Raw genomic sequence first — 25,066 nt, 5'->3', positions numbered from 1 at the left:
ATAAGCACCATAAAAATTAGGAATGAATGTTTTTAACTCAACTAGATGTCATCAGCAGCTCCAAATGCTCACAACAATTAAAAAAAAAAAATTTAAAAATCCACCATCTACAGTTCTTAAGAAGAAAAACAAAGGCAGTCCATTGTTGTTTGGTAGTCTTGCAATAAACTTCTTGCAAGAACATCCATTTGCTCCGTACCCGGATAATAAAGTTTGTCAATTACTTCAGGGACTGAATTGAAAGTAAAACCAACATTCTTAACGTCAAAAAACACAATTTTTTTTTTAAAGAATCAAAAATGTGCAAAGTGGCAATGACTGTCCTGGTCAGCCAAAAAAACAAAAAAAAAAAAAAAAAAAAAAAAAAAACCAACAAAAAAAAAAGAAAGAAAGAAACAAAAAAGTTTAGCAAGTCCGCTTGTATTCTATTTTCTTTAGCAACTGTTGTTGCCTGGCTTGCAATTTCTCCTTTTCTAGCAATAACTTCTGTTCCTCTGCCTGAAGGGAATGGACATATTCAGTGGCTTTTTTCAAAATCACAACTTTTGCAGCTTTCTCATTTTTAACAAGTTCTGGAACATGGTCCCTTAACGTCAGGAAACTGGACCGTAGATCATTACGCCTCTGACGCTCCAAGATATTATGGTTACGTCGACGTTCACTATCCTCTGAATCAGAGTTTCGAGGACTTGAACTCTTAGACTTTGGTTGGATCATGGGTTTTACTGGACGGGGCACCTCGGCTTTTAACTTTTTCTGTGGTGGTGCATCTTCACTCTCCATATATGGAGAAGGAGCAGCATAATTATGCTGCTGGTGAATTGGTGCGCAACGCTTTAAAATCAGTTCATTCTGCTGTGTCCTGACTGATGGAAAAGTGGTATTTTTAGGACGCACTGTAATAGTGAGGGTGGTAACAGCCTTGTTGGAGGAGGAGCGTCTTTTCTCCACTGTCACAACATCTATTTCTTCTTCATCATCCTCTTCTTCTTCGTCTTCATCATCTTTTGGTTAAAGAAAATGAAAAATGAAATTGATATTATTCTCTGAGAAAACAAACATTAACACTTATTGACAAAATATGCACTTTAGAAATACCAATACAAGAGCCGATGGTAAAAAATAGGGTGTCCTCATTGTCCATAATCAAATATAGTTCTAAAGATGTATATAACACGCACAGAACGAAAGAAAAAAAAACAAACAACAAAACAAAATAGATTTTTGCAAGTTTGGGAACTTTATAACGTTTGTTTCTCACACAATATTTCGAGTTTGAAGGAACCCATAAGGACTGTGTCCAACTCCCTTTCTTTAACCACTTCTAATTTTAAGTAAAAGTGGGGCTACCACCCAACTAATCCCAGTGGCAAAAAGTTTTCATACGAAACGCGTTCATTTTTACTACAGCTGCAGAGCTGGAGCACAAACTACACGCACAGAGCCACAACACAGCTCTGGGTTGGTGAAAAAGCAGACGGGAAACGAAACAATCGCTGGGTTTGTTCTAGTGCAGAAGGTGAAGCTGCTCCCGCCGGGGACCCTTTAAGCCGGCGCTTGGTGCAGTGCCAAGAAGACAGCTGTTAGAAGTGCTTCCTCACCCAAAGCTGTCAAACCAGACATTAAAGGGACAGCAGGCTCCGCGAGCCGAGACGGATCGCCAAGTTTATGGTGACGATCATACGGACCGCTCCCCTTACACACGCAGTCCTGCTACACTACCGAACCGGATGGGAGCTATCTGAGGGCATTTTAGGCTCTGCCAGCGTACAGACAAGGACCCCTCTGCGGGCTGCCAGTACGTTCCAGCCTCCCCACACTGTAAACATCCTCCACCGACTGCACATCAGCATGGCACTGCCCCTCGCTTCTGACCACACACTCCCCACAACGGCCTCCGGAACGGCGCACACACAACCCGGGACGGCAGGAAGACGTTGGGAAGCCCCAGGAGTCGCACAGCACCGCTCGAGCACACCGCGCCCGTTGCTGTTGGCCCACAGCCCCGCAGGGAACCCAGCCCCGCGGGGCGGCCGCCCCGGGCCCCGCCGCGCCTGTTGCGGCTACTGCCGCCTGCCGGCCAGCCCGCACCCCGCACCTCCCGCCCCGTCGAGGCCCGCCGCGCTTACCCGAGTCGCTGAGCGTGTCGTCCCCGGAGCTGCTGCTCCCGGCCCGGCTGTCCCCAGTGGGACGCGGCGGGCGGCTGCCTCGCAGGGTCTCACCGCCGCTCGGCACCGCCGCTTCCCGCTTGTTGACGGGGAAGGGGAAGACCACGGCCGGGTCCACGCACTCGGGCACGGAACCGCCCAGCTCCGCGCGGCCGGGACCGGCGCTGGGGCCGTTCGCGGCGGAGACGGCGGCGGTGGGTACAACCGGGGGCGGAGGCGGCGGGGCGGCGGCGGGCGGCTTGCCCTGCAGCTTCTCGCTGACCACCCGCTCCAGCTTCTCGCGGGCCGAGAAGCCGCTCCACATGCAGTCCTGGATGATGATGGAGTTGAGGTTGTTGCTCGCCCCGAGGCCCGTCTCGAAGAAATCCGCGCCGTCCGCGCCGCCCCACAGCTCGGCCTCGGGGGGCAGGAGGAGCAACTCGGACGCCCAGTCCAGGGGATCAGCGGGGCGGCAGCTCCCCAGGGCCGCCCCTCCCCACGGCAATGGAGCCCCTCCCGGGGGGTGCTCCTGCAGCCCGGCCCGGCTGGGGGACAGCGGAGGGGTGGGCAGTAGCTCGAACTTCTTCCATATGTCCTCCCCGGGGGGGGCCGAGTCCGGCCCGCATAAATAGAAATCATCTTCGTCGGGGTAGAAACAAGGCTGCAAGGAGTCGAACTCGAGGTCTGGGTTCTTGCTGATCATTCCCGGCATGGCGGGGCTCTCCGTGTCGATTCCCGGGCTGGGGACTCGTGTTAGAGACGAATTTTACGGTAGTTCCACCAAGGAGAGGAAAGATGTGCCCAGAACCTGAAACTAAAGCAAAAAATGGAAATAAAGAAACGAACACAATTAAAACACGGAGAAAGACGCCTGTAATTCCCCATTATGTAGTGGGAAAAAAATTAAGAAAAAAAAATTAAAAAGAAGTCCCATCACGGATAGCAAAAAAAAAAAAACAAAACCAAAAAACCCAAACAACAACAACAAAAAAACAAACCAGGAGCCTTTATAAGTTAAGGAGGAATGCAACGCACCTTTTCGGACGCCGCAGGGCAGCGGCCATGAGCCGCTCCGGGGTGCACGCACACCTCCGGTCCTGCACGGAGCTCCGCGCTCTGCCCGACCGCCTCCAGCGCTCACAGCTGCACAGCCGCGGGCAGATACACGCCTCCCTGCAGAAAGCCCTCCTGATACGCGACCACGAGCAAAGGAAGTTTACTCCTTTTATCATTTCCAGCATAATGGGGAGAGAAGGGTGCAAAGGGGCACCCCGAGCCCTGCAACCCCATCAGGGGAATCCAGCAGCAGCAAACACCGACGCGCACCAAAGGCATTAACACAGCCCAACAAAGCCCGACTCGCTACAGGAAGTTTTTCTCCCTCTTTGCAGTTTAACACGAGAGCCGCACCTTTCGCCCCGGGGAACAGTGCCCTTACCTCGGTGCCCCCGCGCTACCCGCGGCCGCTCACCCGCAGCCCCATGCTCCTCTGCATCGGGCATTGATACCGAAATGAGTTCTTAGTCCCGACCCAGCGAAGGGAAAACGCTGTGCTGGGTTGCGAACAGCTGACGGAGAGCAAAAGGGGGAGGAATAAAAAAAAAAAAAAAAAAAAAAAAACACACAACAAATCCGTGCAAAGCGCTCTGATGAAATGCACCGAAACGCGGCTCAGCTGCTCGCCCCCGCCCCGCCCCCTGCTCCTTTCCAGCATTGTGCGCTTCCCTGCTCCCGAAATACACGAAACCGTTAAAAATGCGAAGCAGCAAAGAGGCACCTACAGAGCGCGGCGAGCTCGGTGCGACCGCTCCGCAGCACAGCCCAAATATCCGCTCAATGAAACCCCCATTGAGGGCCGGCGGAGCGCTGCCGCTCCCGTCCCATCCTCCCAGCTGGATGTGGGATTGTATTTATTTCATGGGGGTTTTGTCCTCCCGCTGCTGGCAGCCCAGACCCTGCCGCTTCCTCCTCCTCTTACCTCCCCGCTGCCGGCGGTGGGTGTTGCGAGGGGGAGGAGTGGCGGGTGGGGGGAAGGGAGGGGAGGAAAAAAAAAAAAAAAAAAAAAAAAAAAAGGGGGGGGGGAAGCGCGGCGTAACCCCACCCCCTGATTTCCATAGAGAAGGGAGGTGCCTCCGCTTGGCGCCAAAAGCCCCATTCGCTCTTTATTCTCCGGCGCGGGGCACTGCCCGGGGGTGCGGAGCTCGCGGGGCCGCCCCGCCCCGCCCCGCCCCGCCCCGCAGGGACGCGGCGCTGCGTGAGAGCGGCGGCCCTATCTGCGAACACCGAGGAGGAGGGGAGGGAAAAAAAATAATAATAAAGGAGAGGAATAAAGGAAGTGTCTGGAATGCGGAGTCGTCCCCGCTCCGAGCTTTATAACGCTCGTCCTGCGGTGATCGCTTTCCCCGCTCGCCGCGCACACCTCCGGCCCCGCCACACCGCACGGCAGCTCTCAGTCGGAGCGGGCGTTCCGCTGCGCGCGGCGACACCTTGCGGAGGGCCGGAGGTGCGGCTACCGCGCGCGTCTCCTCGGCGGCGGACACCAACCGCTCTGCCGCCTTCCCTGGAGCGGCGGGGAGACTGCGGTGCGACCCCGATCCGGCGGCCGCTCGGGGAGGCGCCTCCCCGCTCGTAGGCTGCAGGTTGAGGCGGGGACGTGGGCGTTGCTCGCGGGAAGGCTGCCGGCGGCCGCTTGTTGTGCGTCCGGGCGGGGCGCCGCCTCCCGCAGCCGCCCGGGGTGAACCCGGCGGCTTCAAAAGTGGCAGCACCGAGACAGGGTCTGTGTGAGTCGCTGAGGAGGAGCTTGTTTCTAAGGCCGGAGAGAGGCTGCGGCAGCCCCTGCACCGTACACCTTCACCATGTTCCCCCGTTGTGCCTCAGCGCCTGGGTTGCGCTGTCTTCTGGGGTGATGCCCGCTTGTCTCCGGGTTGTGCTTGGGTTGCCGAGGCTCAGGTTTCAAGGCCACTCCAGGAAGGTGAGGTAGCCTTAAGCGTTCACACTGTTGTTTGAATGTCCGCTGCAGAAATGAAAACATACGGAGGGGTTGGCCAGATGGAGCTGGTTGGGCTTGGCTGCAGCACAGATTGCTGGAGAAGGAAGATGGCAGCTTGTGGGGCTCCCACCTCGGTCTGAAGGCACTGCCCTACACCATCATGGCAGCGGCTTGGTGCATCCATGCTGCAGCAACCAACAAACAGCTGTGTGCAACCAGCGTCTGGGTGGCAACCAAGGCACGAGGCACAGGGCAGTGCCAGCTCAAGTAATGGCAAATGCTTGTATGCGTTTTGATGCATTGCCTAAACACAGTCCTAGGAACAGCAAAAAAAAAAAAAAAAAAATGTATAGCCTTGCTTTCTGTTTGGGTACAGGAGTTTGAGAATTGGTTTTAAAAAAAAAAAAAATCAGATTTTTTTTTCTTTCTTTTCTGTATTCATGGCTCTGTTTTCAGGCAACATAAATACATTACCTGTGAATTTTCAAGTCGAATGTACAGAGTTGCAATCAGACGTTCAACTAAAAAAAATTGGTCATGTCTCTTTAGCAGACTTTTACAGACCATCTTTTACTAGAAAAAAGCATCCCTCGCTTCACAATCGCACATTATTCATGCCATCACTTTTTGGCAGTATGCACGTTTGGGAACAGCTATTTTCAAGGGTGAAGCAGAGGAAGGGTAAAATTTCATCAAAGATCTCTGATGAACATCTTGAGTGCTCACTGAGAATTGCATCCACTGCATAGTCCAGCTTGATGTGTTACTGTCACAGAAACAAAACCAAATATCCCACTAGTTTTATGTTTTTGTTGCTCTCTTTTTTATGTTTTAATGAATATATATATATATTTGTTTAAAAGTTGTGTTGCTTATATGCATTAACTTCATCATCAATTTTATGAGGGCCTCTCCAAAAGTAATGCTTCCTATTTTATTATATCAGCTCATGACATTAGAGGCAGATGTTGATAGATGTATGTCAGTAGAAGTTGAACCTTCCCACTGGTGTTTCATTACATTTTGTTGCCGTGTGACAGATGGCAGCAGAGAGGCAGTCTGACATGGAATCTAACATGGAAGTGCAGGTGAAGTAAAGGTGTGTCTCTAAATTCCTTAATGCAGAAAAAATGGTACCCACTGACATTATTGCTGCTTGCTGAACGTTTATGGAGACCAAACACTGGATGTGAGCACAGTGAGGTGGGTGATAGTTTCAGCAACAATGCCATCATAGCAGCTGTGGAAAAGTGGCTTGCCTCTGCTGGTGCAGATTTTATTGGCGTGGCAAGCAGGCTTTCGTTCATGGCTGATGAAAATGCGTAGCTAATGGTGGTGACTGTTAAAAAATAGTACTTTTTAGCTGGGAATTTTCTTTATCAAATAGCGTTATTATGTTGTTTGTATTGGTTGTGTTTTCTATGGAAATAAATAGGAGGCATTACTTTTGGAGCATTCTACATATATGCAGCCCAAGACATTTCCTATTCACTCAGTGCAGCCCAGGCAAGTCAAAACGTTGGACACCCGTTGCTCAGCATGATTGCAGTTGAAGTACAGGGTCCCAAAGGTGAGTTCGGATACTCGCTTGAATTACAACTTGGCTAGGAGGTGGCAGCTGTCTGTCATGGAAGGGGCAGCGCACCATGAAGCAGAGTAGCGCTGGAGCCCTGCTGGATCTGGCAGTATGCTGTTCAGATGTTTGGGGTGCCTGGATTTGGTGGTCTGGCCTCCATTCCCAAACTGCACTTTGGATTCAAGATGGCTGATTGCATTCATTAGCTAATGGATGCTCAGCAGTCTGGAAACATGAAGCTGTAAGAAAGCCCTGAGCTTTATTTGTTTGGGTGGTTTGGTCAGGCAAAAGAGTGTAGGTGTTTTTTAATTTATTTCTTTTTCCATTTCAGTAGCCTTTAACAGGTTGCAGACCATTGGTTTTACCACATGTAAATAATTTATTCATGCTCATCATTTGAAGTCTTTTCACAATTTACACAATTATTTATGGTTTAAAAGTAATTCTTATTATCAGGCTGCCTTTAGTATCCTTCAAAATAATTCGTTCTATCAATCTATCAGCTTTTAGTCTACTGTGGTGTGTAGTGTGATATCTTTTGTACCTGAATGTGAACATTAATGAAGGATGATGCTCAAGACAAAACTTTTGAAGTAATTTTCACTGTGGGAAAACAGAAAAAAAAAAGGAAGTGAAAAGCAGTACACTGTGAAGCATTGTAGTTGATAAGCACTAATTCTAAAATTCTAGGTCTCTTCCTTTGTCTTGAACATTTAAGAAAGACATGAAAGCATTGTGCAAATCTTTTAAATGACTGCACACATCTATGTGTTTGGTTTTTTTTTAGTTGACACGTGGCTATTTTATCAATTTTCTATTTTTTGGTTCTTTGATCCCTTCTGTCTCTGAAATAGCATGTATTAGGAAGGCTCTAGGCAAGCGGACACCTGAAATTATGTATAGTTATGTGCACTTACAATTACTTCATGTCATTGAAACAACCTGGGAGTTAAGAGGTGTTTTAGTATTTGGCCATGATGAAGACCATAGAATAGTTTAGGCTGGAAGAGATGTTAAAGCTCATCTAGTTCCAATCCCACTGCAGGGATACTTCTCAGTAGACCATGTTGCCCAAAGCCCCATCCAGCCTGGCCTTGAACACTACCAGGAATGGGGTATCCACAAATTCATTGGACAACCTGTTCCAGTGCCTAACCACTCTCGTACTAAAGGACTTGCTCCTAACATCTGATCTGACTCTAAAGTCTTACAGTTTAAAACCATTATCCCTTGTCCTGTCCCTACACTTCCTGATAAAGCATCCCATTCCAGCTTTCTTGTAGGCCTTTAGGTACTGGCTGCAGCCAGGTCTCTCAGGAGCCTTCTGTTCTCCAGGCTGAACAGTCCCAGCTCTCTCAGCCTGCCTTTGTAGGAGAGGTGCTCCAGGCCTCTGATCATTCTCGTGAGCACCATGTCCTTCTTGTGCAAGGGCTGCAGAGCTGAACACAGTACTCCAGGTGGGCTTTCATGAAAACGGCATACAGGGGGACAGTCACCTCCCTTGCCCTGCTGGCCATGCTTCTTTTCATGTTGCCCAGGATACGGCTGGCTTTTTGGGTTTCAAGCACCCAGCACACAGCTCGTGTTCAGTTTTTCATCCACCAGTACTTTCAAGTCCTTCTCAGGTCTACTCTTAATCTGTTCTCTTTCTCAGCCTTGTATTTTGCTTGTGATTGCCCTAACCCATGTACAGGACATGGCATGTGGCCTCATTGAGTGTAATGAGGCTCACAAAGACCCACTTCTTACACCTGTCAGGTTCCTCTAGATGGCATCCTTCTTTGTTGGGATGTATATTTCCTGGTCTTATAGGAGATTATCCAGTTTTTTGGGGCCCGTCTTCCTTTCAAGGCTTTATCCCATGGAGCAAGCAGATCCATGAAGAGAACAAAGGATGTCTTCTCAAAGTCCAGGGTTGTGAGCTTGCTGTGTGCTCTCCTTGCTACCACAGTAATATTAAACTCCACTTTCTCATGATCACCACAACCAAGACGGCTTTTGATTTTCACATTTCCCACTAGCCCCTCCTTGTTGGTGAGAACAAGGTCCAGCATAGTTCCTCTCCTTGTTGGTTCCTCTATCATTTGGAGAAGTAAGTTACCATTAGCAGTTACCTCCTAGATTGCTTGTGCTCTGCTGTGCTCTATCTCCGACAGATAACCTCAGATAACCTGGATTACATGAGGCTGCAACTATGGTCTATAAAGGGGCTCATCCTCTTGGTCTTTCTGGTTTAGAGGTCTGTAGCAAATCCCCACTATAACGTCACCTGTCCCTAACTTTCCTTAATCCTGACTCATGAAGCTTTCCTTCGGCTCCTCATCCATGCCCAGGTAGAGCTCCCAGTTGGTCAGTGACACGAAGGGTGATACTGCTTCCTCTTCTTCTTAAAGAATCCATGTTCTTCCATTCCAGCACTGCAGTGGGAGCCGTCTCACAAAATCTCCATGATGCCAATACGATCATAGATGCTAGTAAGATCAGGTCAGTTGTGAACCAAATATTTAAGACATAAGAAAATTGACTTTATTCTCAGAAGTGTTAGAAGTCTAGCTAAGCACCTCTGAGATGCAACAGGGAAAACTAGGATCATAACATTCTGGGAGCTGACATTGAACTTGCAAAAACATTCTTTATCTACATATTTTGTGGGTGGTTTTCTTCACTGTAGTCTATTCTGAACATGTTACTTCTGGAGATTTCTGTAAGGTTCTTCACAGACTCGGTAAAGCTATTGTTCTGCAGGCTTTTAGTTTCCCTTTCTAACTCTGGAAAAGTAGAGAAAGAAATTGTGTGTACAGGGTTAAAAGATAGTTTTGCTTACACTGTGGTAAGAATCCAGGTAGAACCTGTGGTCTTTAATTCTGCTTAACAAGTCTGCAAACTGTTGTGCTGAAGGCTGAGACATCATAAACACCTGGGTGTAATCTGTGGGCAGGTTCCTGGTGTTCTGAGCTGCTGCACATTCTCCTTTTTGTCGTTACTGATTCATTAAGGAAAGCTGTGTAAGGTAAACTTCATATGTGACAACATGTGTCTCTGATTCATCCTTATGGCCTGTAACTACAGTGGAAACAACAGAAATAGAACAGTATTGGGATGTGTGGAGTTGTCTTATCCAGGGGCCCTGAATGTGTATACTGTTGTGACTCTGTCTTATTACATCATTGTCTACAAAGGCTTACCTTAATCAGGGAAGAGGGGTGTCTCCTAGGTGTACTTGGCAAAAGCATGGCAGAATTGGAATAATTCATTCCTGTTCAGTCTCAAACAACATAAATGAGCTGTGAAACCACCCTGTGTAGGACTTGGAAGGATATATGAATATTGTATAACTTAGGAGTTGGTTTTTTTCTTTGAACAGTGACCTGATACACTACCTGTTAGACAGCAGTAGCGACACATTCAGATGGGTAAAGTATTTGGTAGGTGTTATTAACATTTTTCTTCTTTAACATAGTAGTCATAAAAGCTGCCAGGTCTAGAGCAATGGGTTTATTCCTCCATACCTTTTGTAAACTTGCTGGGTAGTTGTATGGATCCCTGCTGAGTAGCTGCTGAGTGCATATAACCTAAAATATTTATCTTGATACTCTCCTTGAATGTAGAGTCTGGTATTTTACTCTTGTTCAGAAGAGACAGAGCAAGGGACTTGGTCTTATGGGGGTTGAAGCAGATTTCTCTGTGCTAATTGTAACAGTATAAGGTAGTAATCACTTTCTCACAAGTTCTTGCACTGTGCATCATCATCATTTATTAAGATAAAAGAATAGTGCAGCCTCTCAAATCCGTTGGATGCCATCTCTGCTGAGCATGCTGTCTTCTGTGCTACATTCACAGATGTTGTGACTTTCAAGTATCAGCCATAATACCTCGGCTTTCTATCATGTTTCAAGTAACTTAGATGTAAAAAGACATTGAAAATCTTCACTTTTTTATCTTACAAACACTGCAGAGGTCATCGGTCACTCTCTTCTGGGCATTCAGGAAAATTTTAATGATTACCTGGTAATCAGAGGACTAATGCTGTTTAAGTAAAACTGATTGTGAGGTCGTATTATCCATAAGAAATTCTGTGATCATAGAATACAAGATTGGAAAGGACCTACAAGACCATCTAGTCCAACTGTCCTCCTATCACCATTACTGCCCACTAAGATACTAAACCACATCTTGCTGCACCTCATCCAGAAGCTTCTTGAACACTGCCAGGGATGGTGACTCCATCTCTCTGGCTGCTGAGAAAGGAGGAGGTACTGAATTTAACCAGGTAACTATGGCTGAAAGCCTCACCTCTGGGTACATCAGAAATTTCACCATCTTTCTGTAGTTAACAAAAATAAAAATAACTTTCTTCCTTCTGCATGTTCTGTTGACATTCAGTTTCTTCAAAAGCAATTGGTCAGGCAGGCATTTGTGCATCTTCTCCCTCAGCTTTCTTCAACTGCTCACCGAGCACTGGAAGATATTCATTAAAACCAGAAGGACTAGAGATGTATTTTTTTAGATTTGGCAGAAGCTGATAGCAGTTGCTCAGGAAAACATCTTACTTGCAACAGATTTTTCAAGCCCTCTATATGGCTAGATAAACATCTAAGCATTTGGTGTCTTACAGATGTATTCTATAGCAAAACAAAACAAAAAGAACTTCAAATAGTTACGGCTAAGACCCATACATGAAATGTAGTAGAAACAAGGAATTTTGAGTGCCTGTTTTTTGATGTCTGTTTTTTATGAGGATTCTTGTTGTCTAATAAAGAGTGAGCTTATTAACTTTTCCTGATCGAAATATTAATAGGATCTCTTTTGTCTCTCCAGTTTCCAATTTAATAAAAAAAATGTAAAGTTTTAAGATTTTTTTTTAGATCTCTCCCCCTCAGTAAAGTTTGATTGAAACTTTCTTGTGAGTTCACTGTTTGCTGTAGGGAATGGCAGACAGGTAACCATTGTATTTCTTTTGTTCTCTTAGGAAACTATGCCAAGAACTGCTTAATTTTAAAAAGAGGACATTACAAATCACAACGTACTAAATTTCAAAGCTCAAATATTTAGTTTATGCACCAAAAAATAAAGAAGAATACATCACTGCTCCTCTTGGACTGCCATAATAAACATCCATCATCGTAGACCTCCATATGGTGCATGAAAATATACCCTAATTGTAAAATCACTTTCAAGCATTTATAGTTCTTGCAATTATTCCTTCATGAGGGAGGACATACAGTTTTCCTAAATGTAATATTTGTAGAAATATCTGCTTCTTAGTGACATGTAGCATCAGCATCTACACTGTGGATCAGTGCATCTCCTTTCTCCTTTTTTGCTTTTTTTTTTTTTTTTTTTTTTAGAGACAGAAAATGTGATTAATATCCAGCACACAAAGACACTGATCAGTATTACTGTGTTACAAGTAAATTGTAAATCTAATACTCTAATAGTAGTTCTGGAGATATCAACTATGCAAACATACGTGGTGCACTCTCAGTCACAAAAAGTATTGTTGGCTTCTTGGCTGTCTTTATCAAATAATCTCATCACTGTCCTTAACTTTTTATGGAAGTTTAGGGACTTAGCCTATTCAGGCTATTTGCTATTTGCCATTGACTGTTGGAGCTAGAAAAAAACTCCTCAGAAAATGAATTTAGGCAAGCTGGGGGTAGTTGTGCCTTTGTTTTGCAGCAAGAAGAGGAGGAGACTGCTTAGTGACTTACTGCTTCTTTTGGCCTGTTGCAGGTCATAGACAGGTAGGAAGTGGGCTGGTGGTTTTTCACATCTTAGTGAAGCAAGTTTTTCTCCCTGTAGTTGACCATTGCAATGCCATAATGCCAGTGTATCTGGAAATCTTACCTCAATTTGTTTAATTCTCTGAAAAGCTTAGTTTATTTAAAATTTTATTAGTGCCATGGTAAGAAAGAGCAGGCATTGAACTACTACCTATGGCAGTAGTTCACACCATGTGTAAATGTGCTGGTTATATGGTTTGTCCCTAAATCTTACCCAGTTCCCCTTCTACCTACTCCTCTTTGCATTGTCGTCGTATTTTCAGTCATTTAGTTGTTTGAAGTATAAAAACAGCTTATGTTTGTATGTACTGAAGTGCTCTAACTTCTTTTTGAGCAATTGGCAATTTGTACTTAATTATGCAAGCTCAGAAACTCACTGTTGTTGAAACTGTAGCTCAAAATACTTCACTAATCACAAACCCTTTGAAATAATTCATTGTTATGAAATACTTTACCAGGTAATTCACTGAGACAAATACAAAATGTGCTGTTGGGAATATAAAATTATACCCAGTCATATTAACCTGTATTCATTGCCTCCCTTTCAAACATTTCCAAATTTTACCCATAGAGAAAGACATACTCAGAGAGTGTTCTGAAGCATGTATTCTTTAGTTTTCAGTTGGAATCTGCTTTATGTTTAGCAGGAAGGCTTTAATTTCCTGCATCTGAGATTCATATTTAAATGCAAACTAACAGGAAGATTAGTTCTTAGAGAAGAGCTATTAGTGACTGGCCAGAATGGTGTTGGGGACTAGAACATAAAACAAAACAAAACAAAAAACGCTGAGAAGAAGAAAATACAGACTTAAATGAGTTAATAAGGGGATGCATCAAACTGCATTCTCAGCTGGTGTCAGTTCATATGGCTTCCTTCCATTGGAACTATGCCAGATTATACCAGCAAAAGATCTGTCTTGTCATGATTCCAATTTTAGTCTAGGGCCACAACTTGAAAGTAGTTTTCTGCAATGTTTAGTTTGTTCTTATTTTATATGCAACGGATAGAGCTGTTGCTGATAACCTGTGGGGCATTCTTCAAAGCATTGCCATAAAATCTGTTAACAGCAAAGGAAACGCTTAATGCTTATTGCAGTAATGAAAATATCTTCAGACAAGTTAAAGTCCTTTATGGAGTATTGATGGTTTTATTATTATTGCTATTCCTACTTTAGTAAATCAGTATGTCGAAGTTTTGTTTATTTACATGTCACAGAAGCTGGTGAATTTCTGGCTGTAAGCAGAAATGTATGAGCAGTGATGTCACAATCTTTGGATGTTTTGCCATTCCCTTGTCCTTCTGCACATGTTTATGGTCTCTCCAAGAGAGACATGGGAATATCCTTAATGTCACTGAGGCTAATTCTCACTGATAGCTTTGAAACTTTCAGCCCCTTTGCCAAAGTATGGACACAGGAGCTTTGAAAAAGGTGTTCACTGCCTGCTTAAACAAATAAGTAATTGCCAGAAGTGAGCAACTAGACTCAAAAGTCACAAGTTTGGATCTGTTTCAGCAACTCCTACAATCTATCCAAATTTTTAACATATTCATAAGTTCTCCCAGCTAAATGCAAGAGGGTTTTGTGTGAACCACAGTTACTCTAAGTCATTGCTTTGAAGTGAGCCACAATCAATTGGAGGCCAAAAGAGGCTTTACAAAATGTTGTCTTGTTCTGATTGCTGTGCATAATTATTGTAAAATTGTTTGACAGATTGCAAACTTTCAGAAGCAGAGAATTTTGGAAGCAAGTGCTGTAACAAATGTGGCTTGATTTTTTTCTTCAGTGAATAGTAAACTGTTTATTGTACTGATCATATCTGACATTGGATTCCTGTTGCTTGGGATGTTCCATTTTGAATGTTTTAGAGCTCGTCAACATTGTAACTTTGCCGCAGTTTTCCATTTGTCTTAAGATGTCACGATTTCATTGACATACACTAGAAGATTTAGACCTGCCAGCTTCCTTCTATACCTGTCCCTCATGAAGCAGTTCAGCTACCTAAATCTTCAGTACCTAAAGTGACAGGGAAAAAGGAGAGAAAACCTGAGCAGTATATGGGAAGCCAAGGTGCAGTCAGAAAAAGGAGAATGTAAGACAGGAGATAGGACTGTGTTTCAGTCTTGCAGCCACCCAAAAGAAGGTATTCACGAGAGAAAAAGAAGTTGCACACAGTTTTGGCTGAATACTTTTATAAAGCACCAAAACAAATCCACTTTCCCTTAAATCTGCTCACTTGTTTTGTGTCTACTTTTATCAGAATGAATTACTTTATTTGGGTTATTTGAATTGTCAAGTCAGAAAGAAGCAATTAAAGACAGAATGTCCTTGCAACTCTCAGAAGTTGAAATAATTTGAAAACGTTGCTATTTATCTTTGAGATAAGGAAAACAGACAAACAAAAAAAACCCCAAAGCCATACATTTATCATTGTTTCTGCTATTAAACAAGCATATTTTTGTTTCTTAAGTTATCTTTTGATAGTTGTTTAGGAGCGACTTCCTTTTTTTTACTGCAAGCCAGAATATCCACAGCTGCAATTCTGGTTTGGTAGTGCACAGCTATATTTATGTGACATAGATTACATGTTAAATGTTGTGTTTATCAGTTGTCTAATATTTATGAACCATTATAGTACTGAGGTTTAGCTGGTAGTTTTCTCTGGTAATGATGCTTTTTTTTTTTTTTTTTTTTTCTTCCTACTGGCAGTTCTGTTGCTAGGAATGTTTTCTGTTTAACATGGTAGCTACTGAAATGTTCTTCATATCCACAAAGGTAATTTTGCAAAATATCCAGATTTACAATAGATGGCCTGTATTTGCAGAGGAATACAGAAATGTACATTAGCTTAAAAAAAAAACTTATGTGTATGTTAAAGGCACAAAATAACTAGACAGTGAAAATATACTTTATTTTCATCCTGATGTTACTCAAGCCTTCTACCAACAGTTTTCATTGCATCAGTTCATGAGTGCTGAATATGTGGTGTTTTGACAAGATCATTGCCTCAAACACACTGGTACTCTGCTGGTTTTCCATTCCTTTGACTTGTATTCTGGGTACAGGCACTAGATCAGCATTAATCAGTGCAAAAAATCACTTTTGTGTGCCAATGTTTCAGACTACTGGTAGAGACTTGTTCTTGGCAGAATAGCACTACAGATACAAGATTGGAAGGCATCCTCCTTACAGTGCATCGTGGTGCATGACTTCTTTCTATTCTGAAGAAAAAAAAAGAAAAAAAAAATTACTCTTTTATTGTTTTTTTGTAGTTAAGAATAGATTGTGCTTTTGTAGTAAAATGTACTTACAGCAAATAGCAACCAAGTGAATATAGGTGAACGTATTTAAAGAAGAATAGTATTGTATTTACACAGGCTGCTCCAAAAGGAATGACACTGTTTGATAGAGCAAATTCTGAGATACAAACACTATTTTTCAATAGTCACCACCGTTATGCCGTATGCATTTTCACCAGCCATGAACAAGAGCATGCAGCCTATGCTTGTAAAAATCTGCATGGCCATCTGGAACATGGCTTGTCTTTCATATTGATGTCACCATTGCTAAAATGCAGCACCCACTGCTTCTGTGTGCTGACATCCACTGTTTGGTCTCCATAAGTGTTCAGCGAGTGTTGATGAATGTCAGTGGCTGCACAATTTTTCCCCATCAAGGAATTCAGTGACACACTTTTGCTTCATCTGCACTTCCATGTCAGATGCCATTTTTGTCAGACTGCCCTTCTGCTGCCATCTGCCACATGGCAACAACATGTAATGGAGTGATGGTGGGAAGGTTCTACCTCAACTGAACTGCTGTACATCCACCTCTGACATTAGAGACGTAACAAAACAAAATAGGAGGCATTACTTTTGGAGCAGCCTTCACGTGCAGAGGCATGTCTATATGTATATGTTCACATACAGTTTAAATGTTATTGTTTATTTTTGTATTCCAAATTGTGCTGTAGTAAATGGTTAAAGCTGGTTTTTTGTTTGTTTTTCTGTGTAGAAATGTGTATTAAAACAACAACAACAACATTGAATCCTTGTTTGCAGAGCTTTTCTTTTTTATATGACAATTCACCTGCCAGCCAACTGCATCATGCTGTGGTATGCTGTGTGGACATACTGTTTGCTAAACAGGGATAGTGTTTGTGTTTGGTAGTTGTTAAATATTTCGTGTTGTTCATTTCCTTTTTTTCTTACCAATTTTCATATTCACCTTCCAGACCTATGAATTTGTCAAACATGATGCATCAGATTCCCAGTAGGCGAAGGCTATTCTAAGTTAGGATGCAACGTGGAACTATTTTGATTCTGATTTTAGTTTTGGCTTTTGTCCTATAGGAGACTGTGAGCAAGGTCATGTTAACATCTATGTTAACTTTCAGTTCTCCTCACTTGTAAAACAGGGATAATGATGGTTAACACCTCTGCCATCTGTTTTGAGAACTTCTCGAAAACTGGATGTTGCTTACTAAACCAGTAAATACTTACCAGGTTCTCAATTTGTAGTATGCTTCCACTTACGTCATGGAACAATATTCTGCAATGAAGGTAGGATTGCTCAACTAAGTAGAAAGTAAGGCTAAATGATGGAATGAAAGAGAGAGAGCAATTTATGTCACCTTAAGGCATGGCGCAGACATGTACATCTATGCTAGTCATCATAGGCTGCCTTTCTATGTCAATGGAGAATTGGTCTTTCTCTAGATGTCTGCTACAACATGAAAGTAATGCCTTATGAATAATGTATTTGTTATATAATTTCAACTTAACTCCTGACATAGCATTACCCCCAGCTACCCTGTACTGGCTCCAGGTGCTTTTATTTCACTCAAGCATCACTTTCATTGTTTTTTTTTAATACTAACTTGGACAATGCAAGATTTTTAGTGGTGATACTATTGTTTTCCTTTTAATTCCCACCCATATTTTATGTTAACCTTCAAAAATAATTAATTAAGTGTATTAATAGTAGCTGAAACCTCTTCTCAAAGAATATCATTGTGTTTGAAAATATGAAGTGCTGAGTGTTGGTCAGCAATTGCTGTAAAAAATGAAAGGTAAATTTGGCAGGCAGCAGTGAAATGCTGAAGTGGTGATTAGTCTTTTGACAAATAGATTAGTCTGGCTTGTGCGACTGTCAGCATGGTTGTATGCATGTTTTGCAATATTACTCTGAATGCAGTACTTTTGGATTTGATCAGAAGTCAGCATAATTGCATAGAAAGGTATGTCACTGTTACAAGGTTTATTAAAATGTGTGCTGTTTCTATGCCTCCATCTGAGATGTGCTGGTATTTCTGCCGGCTCTGTAAATTATGCAGTCATTGCTGTGTTAGTGGTCATGTGAATGCAAGATTTTTCAATATATTTACCAAAATATGTTTTGACCTCTTTGGAACTGGGCTGTTATTATATACTACATGTATATAACAGTAGTAGAGAGTATTTATGTGTTCATAGGATTTTATTCCTATAAGGTTGGTCTCATGAAATTATCACTGAGAGAGTTCCCGCATACGCATTAATGTTGGTGTTTTTTCTTGGAGCTGGCTTGGGAATCTGAGTTAAAAATAAAGGCGGATAATGAAATGTGATGTATGTGTGCATTCCTCGTCCCATTATGTTGATAGCTCTCTGTTTGGCATTTTGGAGAAAATATGAAAAGATAACGAGTAAGCCTTTGTGCATATGCTATGGATGGGAGAAGAAAAGAAGCTCTTCCGAGAACTGCATGTCGTTAGCAGCCAGTATTGGAAAACCCCCCTCTGCTTGTCCTGCCTTGTGAGAAGTGAGACTTGAAAGAACTTTCACTTCTTTTACTGGTTTGAAAACATATTTGACCCCTGAGAAAGGAAGCCAGAAAGAGCGTTGAATAAGTTGATTTACCATCTTTTGAAATACCTCCTTTACTGGTTCTGTGCCAGAATCTGAAGTGCTGTAGTGACAGCAGCCAAAAGGGAGAGGGGATTTGGATGGAGATAAAGGGAAAGATTAAAAAAAGAAGTCTAAACCTATATTTAATCCGAAGGTCTCGTTATCTGAAGCTGGCCACTTCCAGGAGCTCTGCAAACTTCTGCTTTAGTGAATGAATTGAGCCCTGTGTTATAATGACAAATACTTCTCCTGGGAAATACTCATGTTGTGTTACATTAATGCTACAGTGGGAAAGTACAAATTGAATTAGATATAAAAGATACAACTTTTTACATCTGTGGAGCATGTGGATCATGGAGGCAGAGATGACCCAACAAAGTCGAAGCTATGTGTCTGAGTTGCTGAAATACAGATTTTGGAATGACATTCCAAGAACAGCTGCAGTCGAGTACATAGGGCTGTGGGGGGGGTGTTGGTGTGATTATCAGTGGAAAGTTCAATTTTTCTTCATGAAATTGTTTCTGTAGTCCGAAAACAAGGGGAGTTTACTAGTGCTTCTGATGGATTAACTATAAAACACTGCTTCTTGAATATGATTCTCAGATTTTAATTCACATCCTTGTCGCTGACTTTTAGCTGGTTGATTTCAGTAAACTTTTCCTGATTTAAACCAGCTGACAGCCTTTTCCACGATCACTGTGGTATTACTCCCTTTGAAGTATGCTTCTGTACTGTAAACTCTTTGGGACAGAGCTCCAATGTCCTAAGAAAAGTGATTTCAGGTCTCTTTGGAAACAGATTCAACCACAGATGTTCACCCCTATTCAGCAACATACATTCTAATTTTAGTATGAGTAGTAAATAAACACTGCCAAACTGAATTTAGCAGGACACAGGTAACCCTTGTAATTCTGTGGCATCTTCGGAAATGTTGGCATTTTTTCATGCTTTCTATAATTCTACCTAAGCATTACATCTTCCTTTTTGCCCACTTATTCATAGAAATGTCTGCTCAGTGGTTAAAGACTCAGAAACTAAACATATAAAGCTATATTAAATGTTCACTTTTCCCATATGTTTCCTTTTTATTCTGCCATTAGAGCCCCATACTGCATATGTGGTGAGTGCATCTTTGTTCTAGTTTTCCCGAAGTCCCATCGCAGCTGGAACTGAAGCAGGTGAACAGAGACAGTTATAGAAGCCTAGGTGTCAAGCAGCTGTTCTGAACCATCCAGTAGAGTGTGCTTAATTAGATTTCTTGAGATAAAGATAGCACCCATAAAGCCAGAGCAGTCTCAGCAGGAGGATGTAATTATGTTTTAGCAGGAAAGGAGAGCGTGGCAAAAGTGAAGACTTGATGACATTTTGAGTAAGGTTGAAGACAGGGAGGCTCAGTGTAAGAAGCATTTGAGCATCAGACTTAATGTAATTAAGAGAAACGATGAGAATTTGAGTTGTTATTGAAATCTCCTTGTGCATAGGAATGTCATCAGAGAAAAAAAATGTTGTTCCTTCTTTATTCAGTTTAGGAAAGATGTTCATTAAATATATAGTCACACAGTAATTGTGTCGTCAAATATTTGGCTACAAAACTCTACTCAGTGAAGAAGAATTTCCTTTACACCTGATGAAAACATTTTTCAAAATAAAATATGTCAAAGCTTAGAAGTTTATCTTGGCAGAACATCATACCATAAAGTAAGATTGAATGTATCCTGTCCAGATCTCTTGCTTCTTGTAATGGTGCCTAAGGCTACAGTTCTCCAGATGTTGATACTACCAGCATTTACATTTTGAGTGGAAAAGCTTCTTGTTACCACAGACAATTTACAGTAGAAAGTTTACTCTTTTATCAGAACAGTTTGCCTGATGTAATGCAAAAAAAATGTAGTAGAAGGTGTTTTTTCCACCTTCAGAATAATTTGCCCATAGCGATAAGTACGAGAACGGATGGGGCAGCAGATCTTTCATGTACCTTCCATCCTGGTCCAGGATAAGGCAGCATGAGTTATCCATAAATTACAAAAATTTCCTTAGTCACAGGAAGGAAGTAGAAAACTCTGCAGTAGAAATAGTACTGAAAGGGCAAGCAAAACTTTTCCTTGCACAAGCACTGGCCAGGCATCATCAGTCCTCAGCTGCATTAAATATACTGAGCTGTACTTAGCCTGAACCAGCTCACACTGCTTGAGTCTTGAAGGGGCCTTAAATTAAGTGAGAATGAGAATCATTTCCTCTAAGTTTTGGAAATTAATTCCATGGGGGAATCAAGAGTTGGTGGTTAGATAGCTGTTTGCCTGGTTGTGTTGGATAGCCAGGCAGCTAGTGTGGTGCTGCAGAGGTGATGCAGCTCTGCAGGGTTTAGTGAATGGAAGACAAGTGCTCAAGGAATGGGAAAGGGATAACAGAACGCTGTGAAGAGAAAAACAGGTTTCTCAGTGTTCATTTTTAGGAATGCCGTATACAATCAACAAGAATGAACAGACTTCAGTGGGAATTAGACATAAAGAAAATACACCGAACTGTACTGCCAATATTGCTGATCAGTATTAAGATGGCTTTGTCCTACCATCACTCATAGGTTTCGCTATTTTATGTTCTTACATGTTTTGATGGATTGGTAGCCAAGGCTTGAATCTGGTAAAGAGATTCACTATGTGGTTTCCTAGCCTAATTTTCTACGCTGACAGTGTACTTCTGTGCAGTAGATCTAAATCAGAGCTTATGAGTCTCAACCTGGGGAGAAAAGCATGGATGATCACCAGTGCTTTCAAGATCAAATGTTCAGCTTGGCATCCTCCAACAAACAGATGAACTGAAGCTTCATCAGACTGTTAGTAACAGTTCCAAGGAGTCATGAAAAAATTCACCAAGCAGAATGTACATACATTGTTTTTGTCGTGCTTGTGTGGTTTTGTGGTAGTGAGATAGATTTGAGAGGTAACAAAGTTGAGAAGTAAATTGTGAGTTTTCCATGAAAATAACTTAAAAAAGTGAATGGTTTGCTCAGCTGCTGTTTTCCCATATGCAACACCTTGCATGGGATTGCCAAGCTTAAAAAGATACAGGGATTGTGATGTGTGCAGGGCTGATTTACAGGTTATAATTAGTAAAAAAGAGAGGAATCAATCTAAAAATCACTTCAGATAGTGACTTTGTATCATGACTGTAATAGCATCAGAATCTATGTAGAAAATACACACACACATATGCTTCATGTGTCTTATAGTCTTTGTTTTGTGCTTGCACTCCAAATAATTTCTGTTCAACCATGATATCCTGTGGCATGGATGGATGCTTGTTAGTAGAACAAGTAACATAATTCCTGAGTTAGAAAGGTCATAGATAGGGCAGTGGGACTTGGGACCCAAAGCTGGAAAATGTATTAACATAGTTTAATCAGTCATACTAAATTCCACTGTGTCATATTTCCTCAACAAATTAGTTAAAAGGATTCTGGGTTCTGTCACAGGAAAAGAAAACACTTAATCTTTTTTTCTGGAAAGAATATTTATTCTTTAATTATTGTGCCTGAAAGTTTTGTAGGTTTTGTTTCCTTTTTAAAAAATAAAAATAAAAATTGTTTATTATAGTTCATGATCTAATATTTAAAACATTATATTAAGGCTTCTAGCTTCTCCTGTAAAGTTTTGTAGAACTTAGTTGTACAGCCTTGATCAACTTACTGCTTCTGTGTCTCAGTGTCCTTGTACTCAGCTAATGCACTCACCAATGATGTGTCTGCAAAGTGCATGGCACAGTATGATGCTGATATCAGGTGGAATTTCTAAAACTGTTGAAGTTTAAATAAATAATAAGTATTTGGGGTTTGTCTAAGCTGCACTATCCAGCAACTTTTCTGGTGAAGAACCATTGCTTCAAATATCAAAAGAATGTGCATGCAAACCTTTGGCAAGCCAGCATATTTTCTGGTGGCACAGTATGTATGCGAGCCATCATAGCCAAGCACATGATTCAGATTCAGATTTTCCCAAGCAAAGGACCATAAATGTGGAAAATATCAGTGATATCCATCTGAATAGTTGTTTCGTTTCCTAGAGGACCATGCAGGATTTGTGAGTTACACAGCATTAGTAGCCCCTTGCATAGTTTGCAGCTAAAAGTGGAAACTGATTTAGAACTTGTTTAGTGCGCCTGTTCTTTACATCCTATGCAACTTGCACCCACCCTCCTCCTTCCTCAGAGAGGAGGGCTGAGAAAGGCATTTAAAGAGGGAATACAGTTCCAGTGCTATGTGGAGATTCTGTAATAATTAACAGCACTCTTGCTGAATTGCACTCTTAGTGCATTCAAATTGAAATTCCTCTTCTCTTAGAGCAGTTGCTCTTTTTCACAAGTAGCTTTTAGAGCTTTCTAGCTTATAAGGTTCATAATGACGACACCTCAACCTGAAATACAGCTGTAGTATGATTTGCTGTATTGAAGAACTAATTTATGGTTACTTCTTTCTTTTAAGTAGATTTGACTAATGTGGTTTTAAAAAGTACAGAACTAATTCATGAAGTTCAGTAATTAGTGACATGATAAAAATAGGATCCCTCTATTTGCTTTAAAAGTTGGCCTATTTCCATCTGTACCATTGAAATAGTTATTGATTTAAAGCCAACTGCTTCTCGCCTTTTGCATTTCAGTATTGCTCTGTTCATTTTTTCTTTCTCCTAAGATTTAAATGTCCGTGCTGTAGGCTTATCATCCCTGCCTTTTGTATGTGACCATGCTCACTGTGATCTCACTCATCAGTCAAATGGGAACCACTGTCTTCAAAAGCGAGCCTCTCTCTTTAACAGTACACAGTATTTCTATATGTGTGTGTACTAGGCCATAAAATAATGTTTATGTTTCTTTAGGCTCAGTACTATGACATTTGTGAGTATAAGTGCTGAAGCAATTTGGAAAGAGATGTTCTCTTTATATCCCACCAGAGAAGAAATTTTATTACTGTGTGTGCAAAGCAACAGCAAAGCGAAGCTTTGCTTCCATATTTTATTAGCTATCATTATCATGTTTCAGGGCCTCTTCCTGTATCAGTACTTGTAGACATATAGGAGTTTTTCTTTATGAGCTCACTAAAAAGAAAGCAGGAAATTAATAATACAGCTTCTGAATCTTTAGAAGAAGCACTTGCTTTGGAAAATGAAGAATTCTTTGAGTGGTGTATGTCCCAACAATGAGGCTTCCAGATGCCAGATGTGGAAGAATGCCATTGTGCTTCACTGTTGGATTAAGAAAGTTGAATGGAAATAAAAGCAATTATCTTAACTGCCATGTAGAGAAATATTGCTGTTGGTAGTGCCAGACATTTAAATACGTGTCAAGTCACAGCAAAGTCCTGAAGTATCCTAAAATATTTGGGTTTTATTTGCTTACTGATTTTACTCTTTGAGTTGCATTTTCTAAGTTTTCCATCGAGATCAAGAAACCGATGCTGAAATTTTCAAATAGCCAAAAGTTGCCAGAAGCATTAATTTTAAGCAGATTACAAAGTATCACAGAAGTCATAGAATTCATAATACTGTGATAAACAGAGTTCTGTGATACAGTTTTTATATTCTCTAAAATGGCTTTTTACTATCTTTGGAATCTGAAATTCTACACTGAGAAAATCCATATACACTGAAATTTCCTGTTTTGGCAAAGTTTAAGTATATATACGTATGTTTTCATATATATCTAAGTTTATATTTCTTCTGTAGAAGAAAGCTCAAAAGGTACTAAATAAGGATGCTGATAAATCACTTCCCAAAGTACCATGTTCACATTCAGACCACCTTCCAAGGAAATTCTAACAGAACAGTTTCCTGTAGAAATAAGTATTGCCCTCATTGTGAGAATTTTCACTATATAAGACTATATTTGCTAACCTTGTTCTTAATCCAAAATATTTCATACATCCAGAAAATGTAATGCCTTGAATATAGATTGCCTTGCTAAAAAAATTTTAAAAAATTATTATTTATTTATTTTTTTTAAAAAAAGCTATGACTTGATGCTGTATTCTGTACAAATCAGAATGGTTTTCTCTAGGAAACAGCAGACCCCTTGTTAGTTGCAAATGAGTTACAAAGGTGGAATCTAAATAAAGCCAGTTAATGTATTTGATATGATATGAATGTGGCACAGTAATTGCCACATCACAATTACTACTTTTAAACATTTAAGTATCATGTGTCAGCTTTAGATTTCTGAAATTAGTCTTTGAAAAGTCAATACGTATGTAAGCTTCTAAGTGTTGCTTTTGAAAGCATACAAGATACTCACACACTGGGATTCACTGAGTGCTAATGTCTTCTGTGGTATCATTAGGGCTAGGTCCAAACCTTAATAAACTGAAAATGATGTGCAGGTAAATTCATAAATGTGCACAATATAGTAAACTTAGATTCCTGTATTTGTGCTTCTCATGGTCAGAAAACAAACAAAAAGATGCCGGCTTTTGTGATGGGTAATAAAATGACTGAGATTTAAAAAAAAGGATTTTCCTATGCAATCTGATATGATGGCAAGCATTACTCATGCCACAGATTTCGTTGATTAGTTGGATTAGTTGGGTCCGGAGCATCTCACATACAAGGAAAGGCTGAGTAACCTGGTTTGTTCATCCTGGGGTAGAGAAGACTGAGGGAGGATCTGATTAATGTTTGTAAATGCCTCAAGGGAGGTGGG

The 25,066-nt window shown here is 41.6% G+C and overlaps 1 protein-coding gene across 1 annotated transcript; it reads right to left on the bottom strand.

Moving 5' to 3' along the window:
• Nucleotides 1-405: 405 nt before the first annotated feature.
• Nucleotides 406-2,859, bottom strand: MYCN (MYCN proto-oncogene, bHLH transcription factor; the record flags this gene model as incomplete). The annotated part of the gene is made up of 2 exons (XM_079550226.1): nucleotides 406-1,004; nucleotides 2,130-2,859. 2 exons carry the CDS (start codon nucleotides 2,857-2,859, stop codon nucleotides 406-408), a joined length of 1,329 nt encoding a protein of 442 aa, XP_079406352.1.
• Nucleotides 2,860-25,066: the final 22,207 nt, after the last annotated feature.

Source organism: Tetrao urogallus, assembly GCF_951394365.1.
Source record: "Tetrao urogallus genome assembly, chromosome: 2".
NCBI lineage: Eukaryota > Metazoa > Chordata > Aves > Galliformes > Phasianidae > Tetrao > Tetrao urogallus.
Note: the sequence above shows the minus strand (reverse complement) of the source record. Positions and strands in the feature narration are given on the sequence as shown.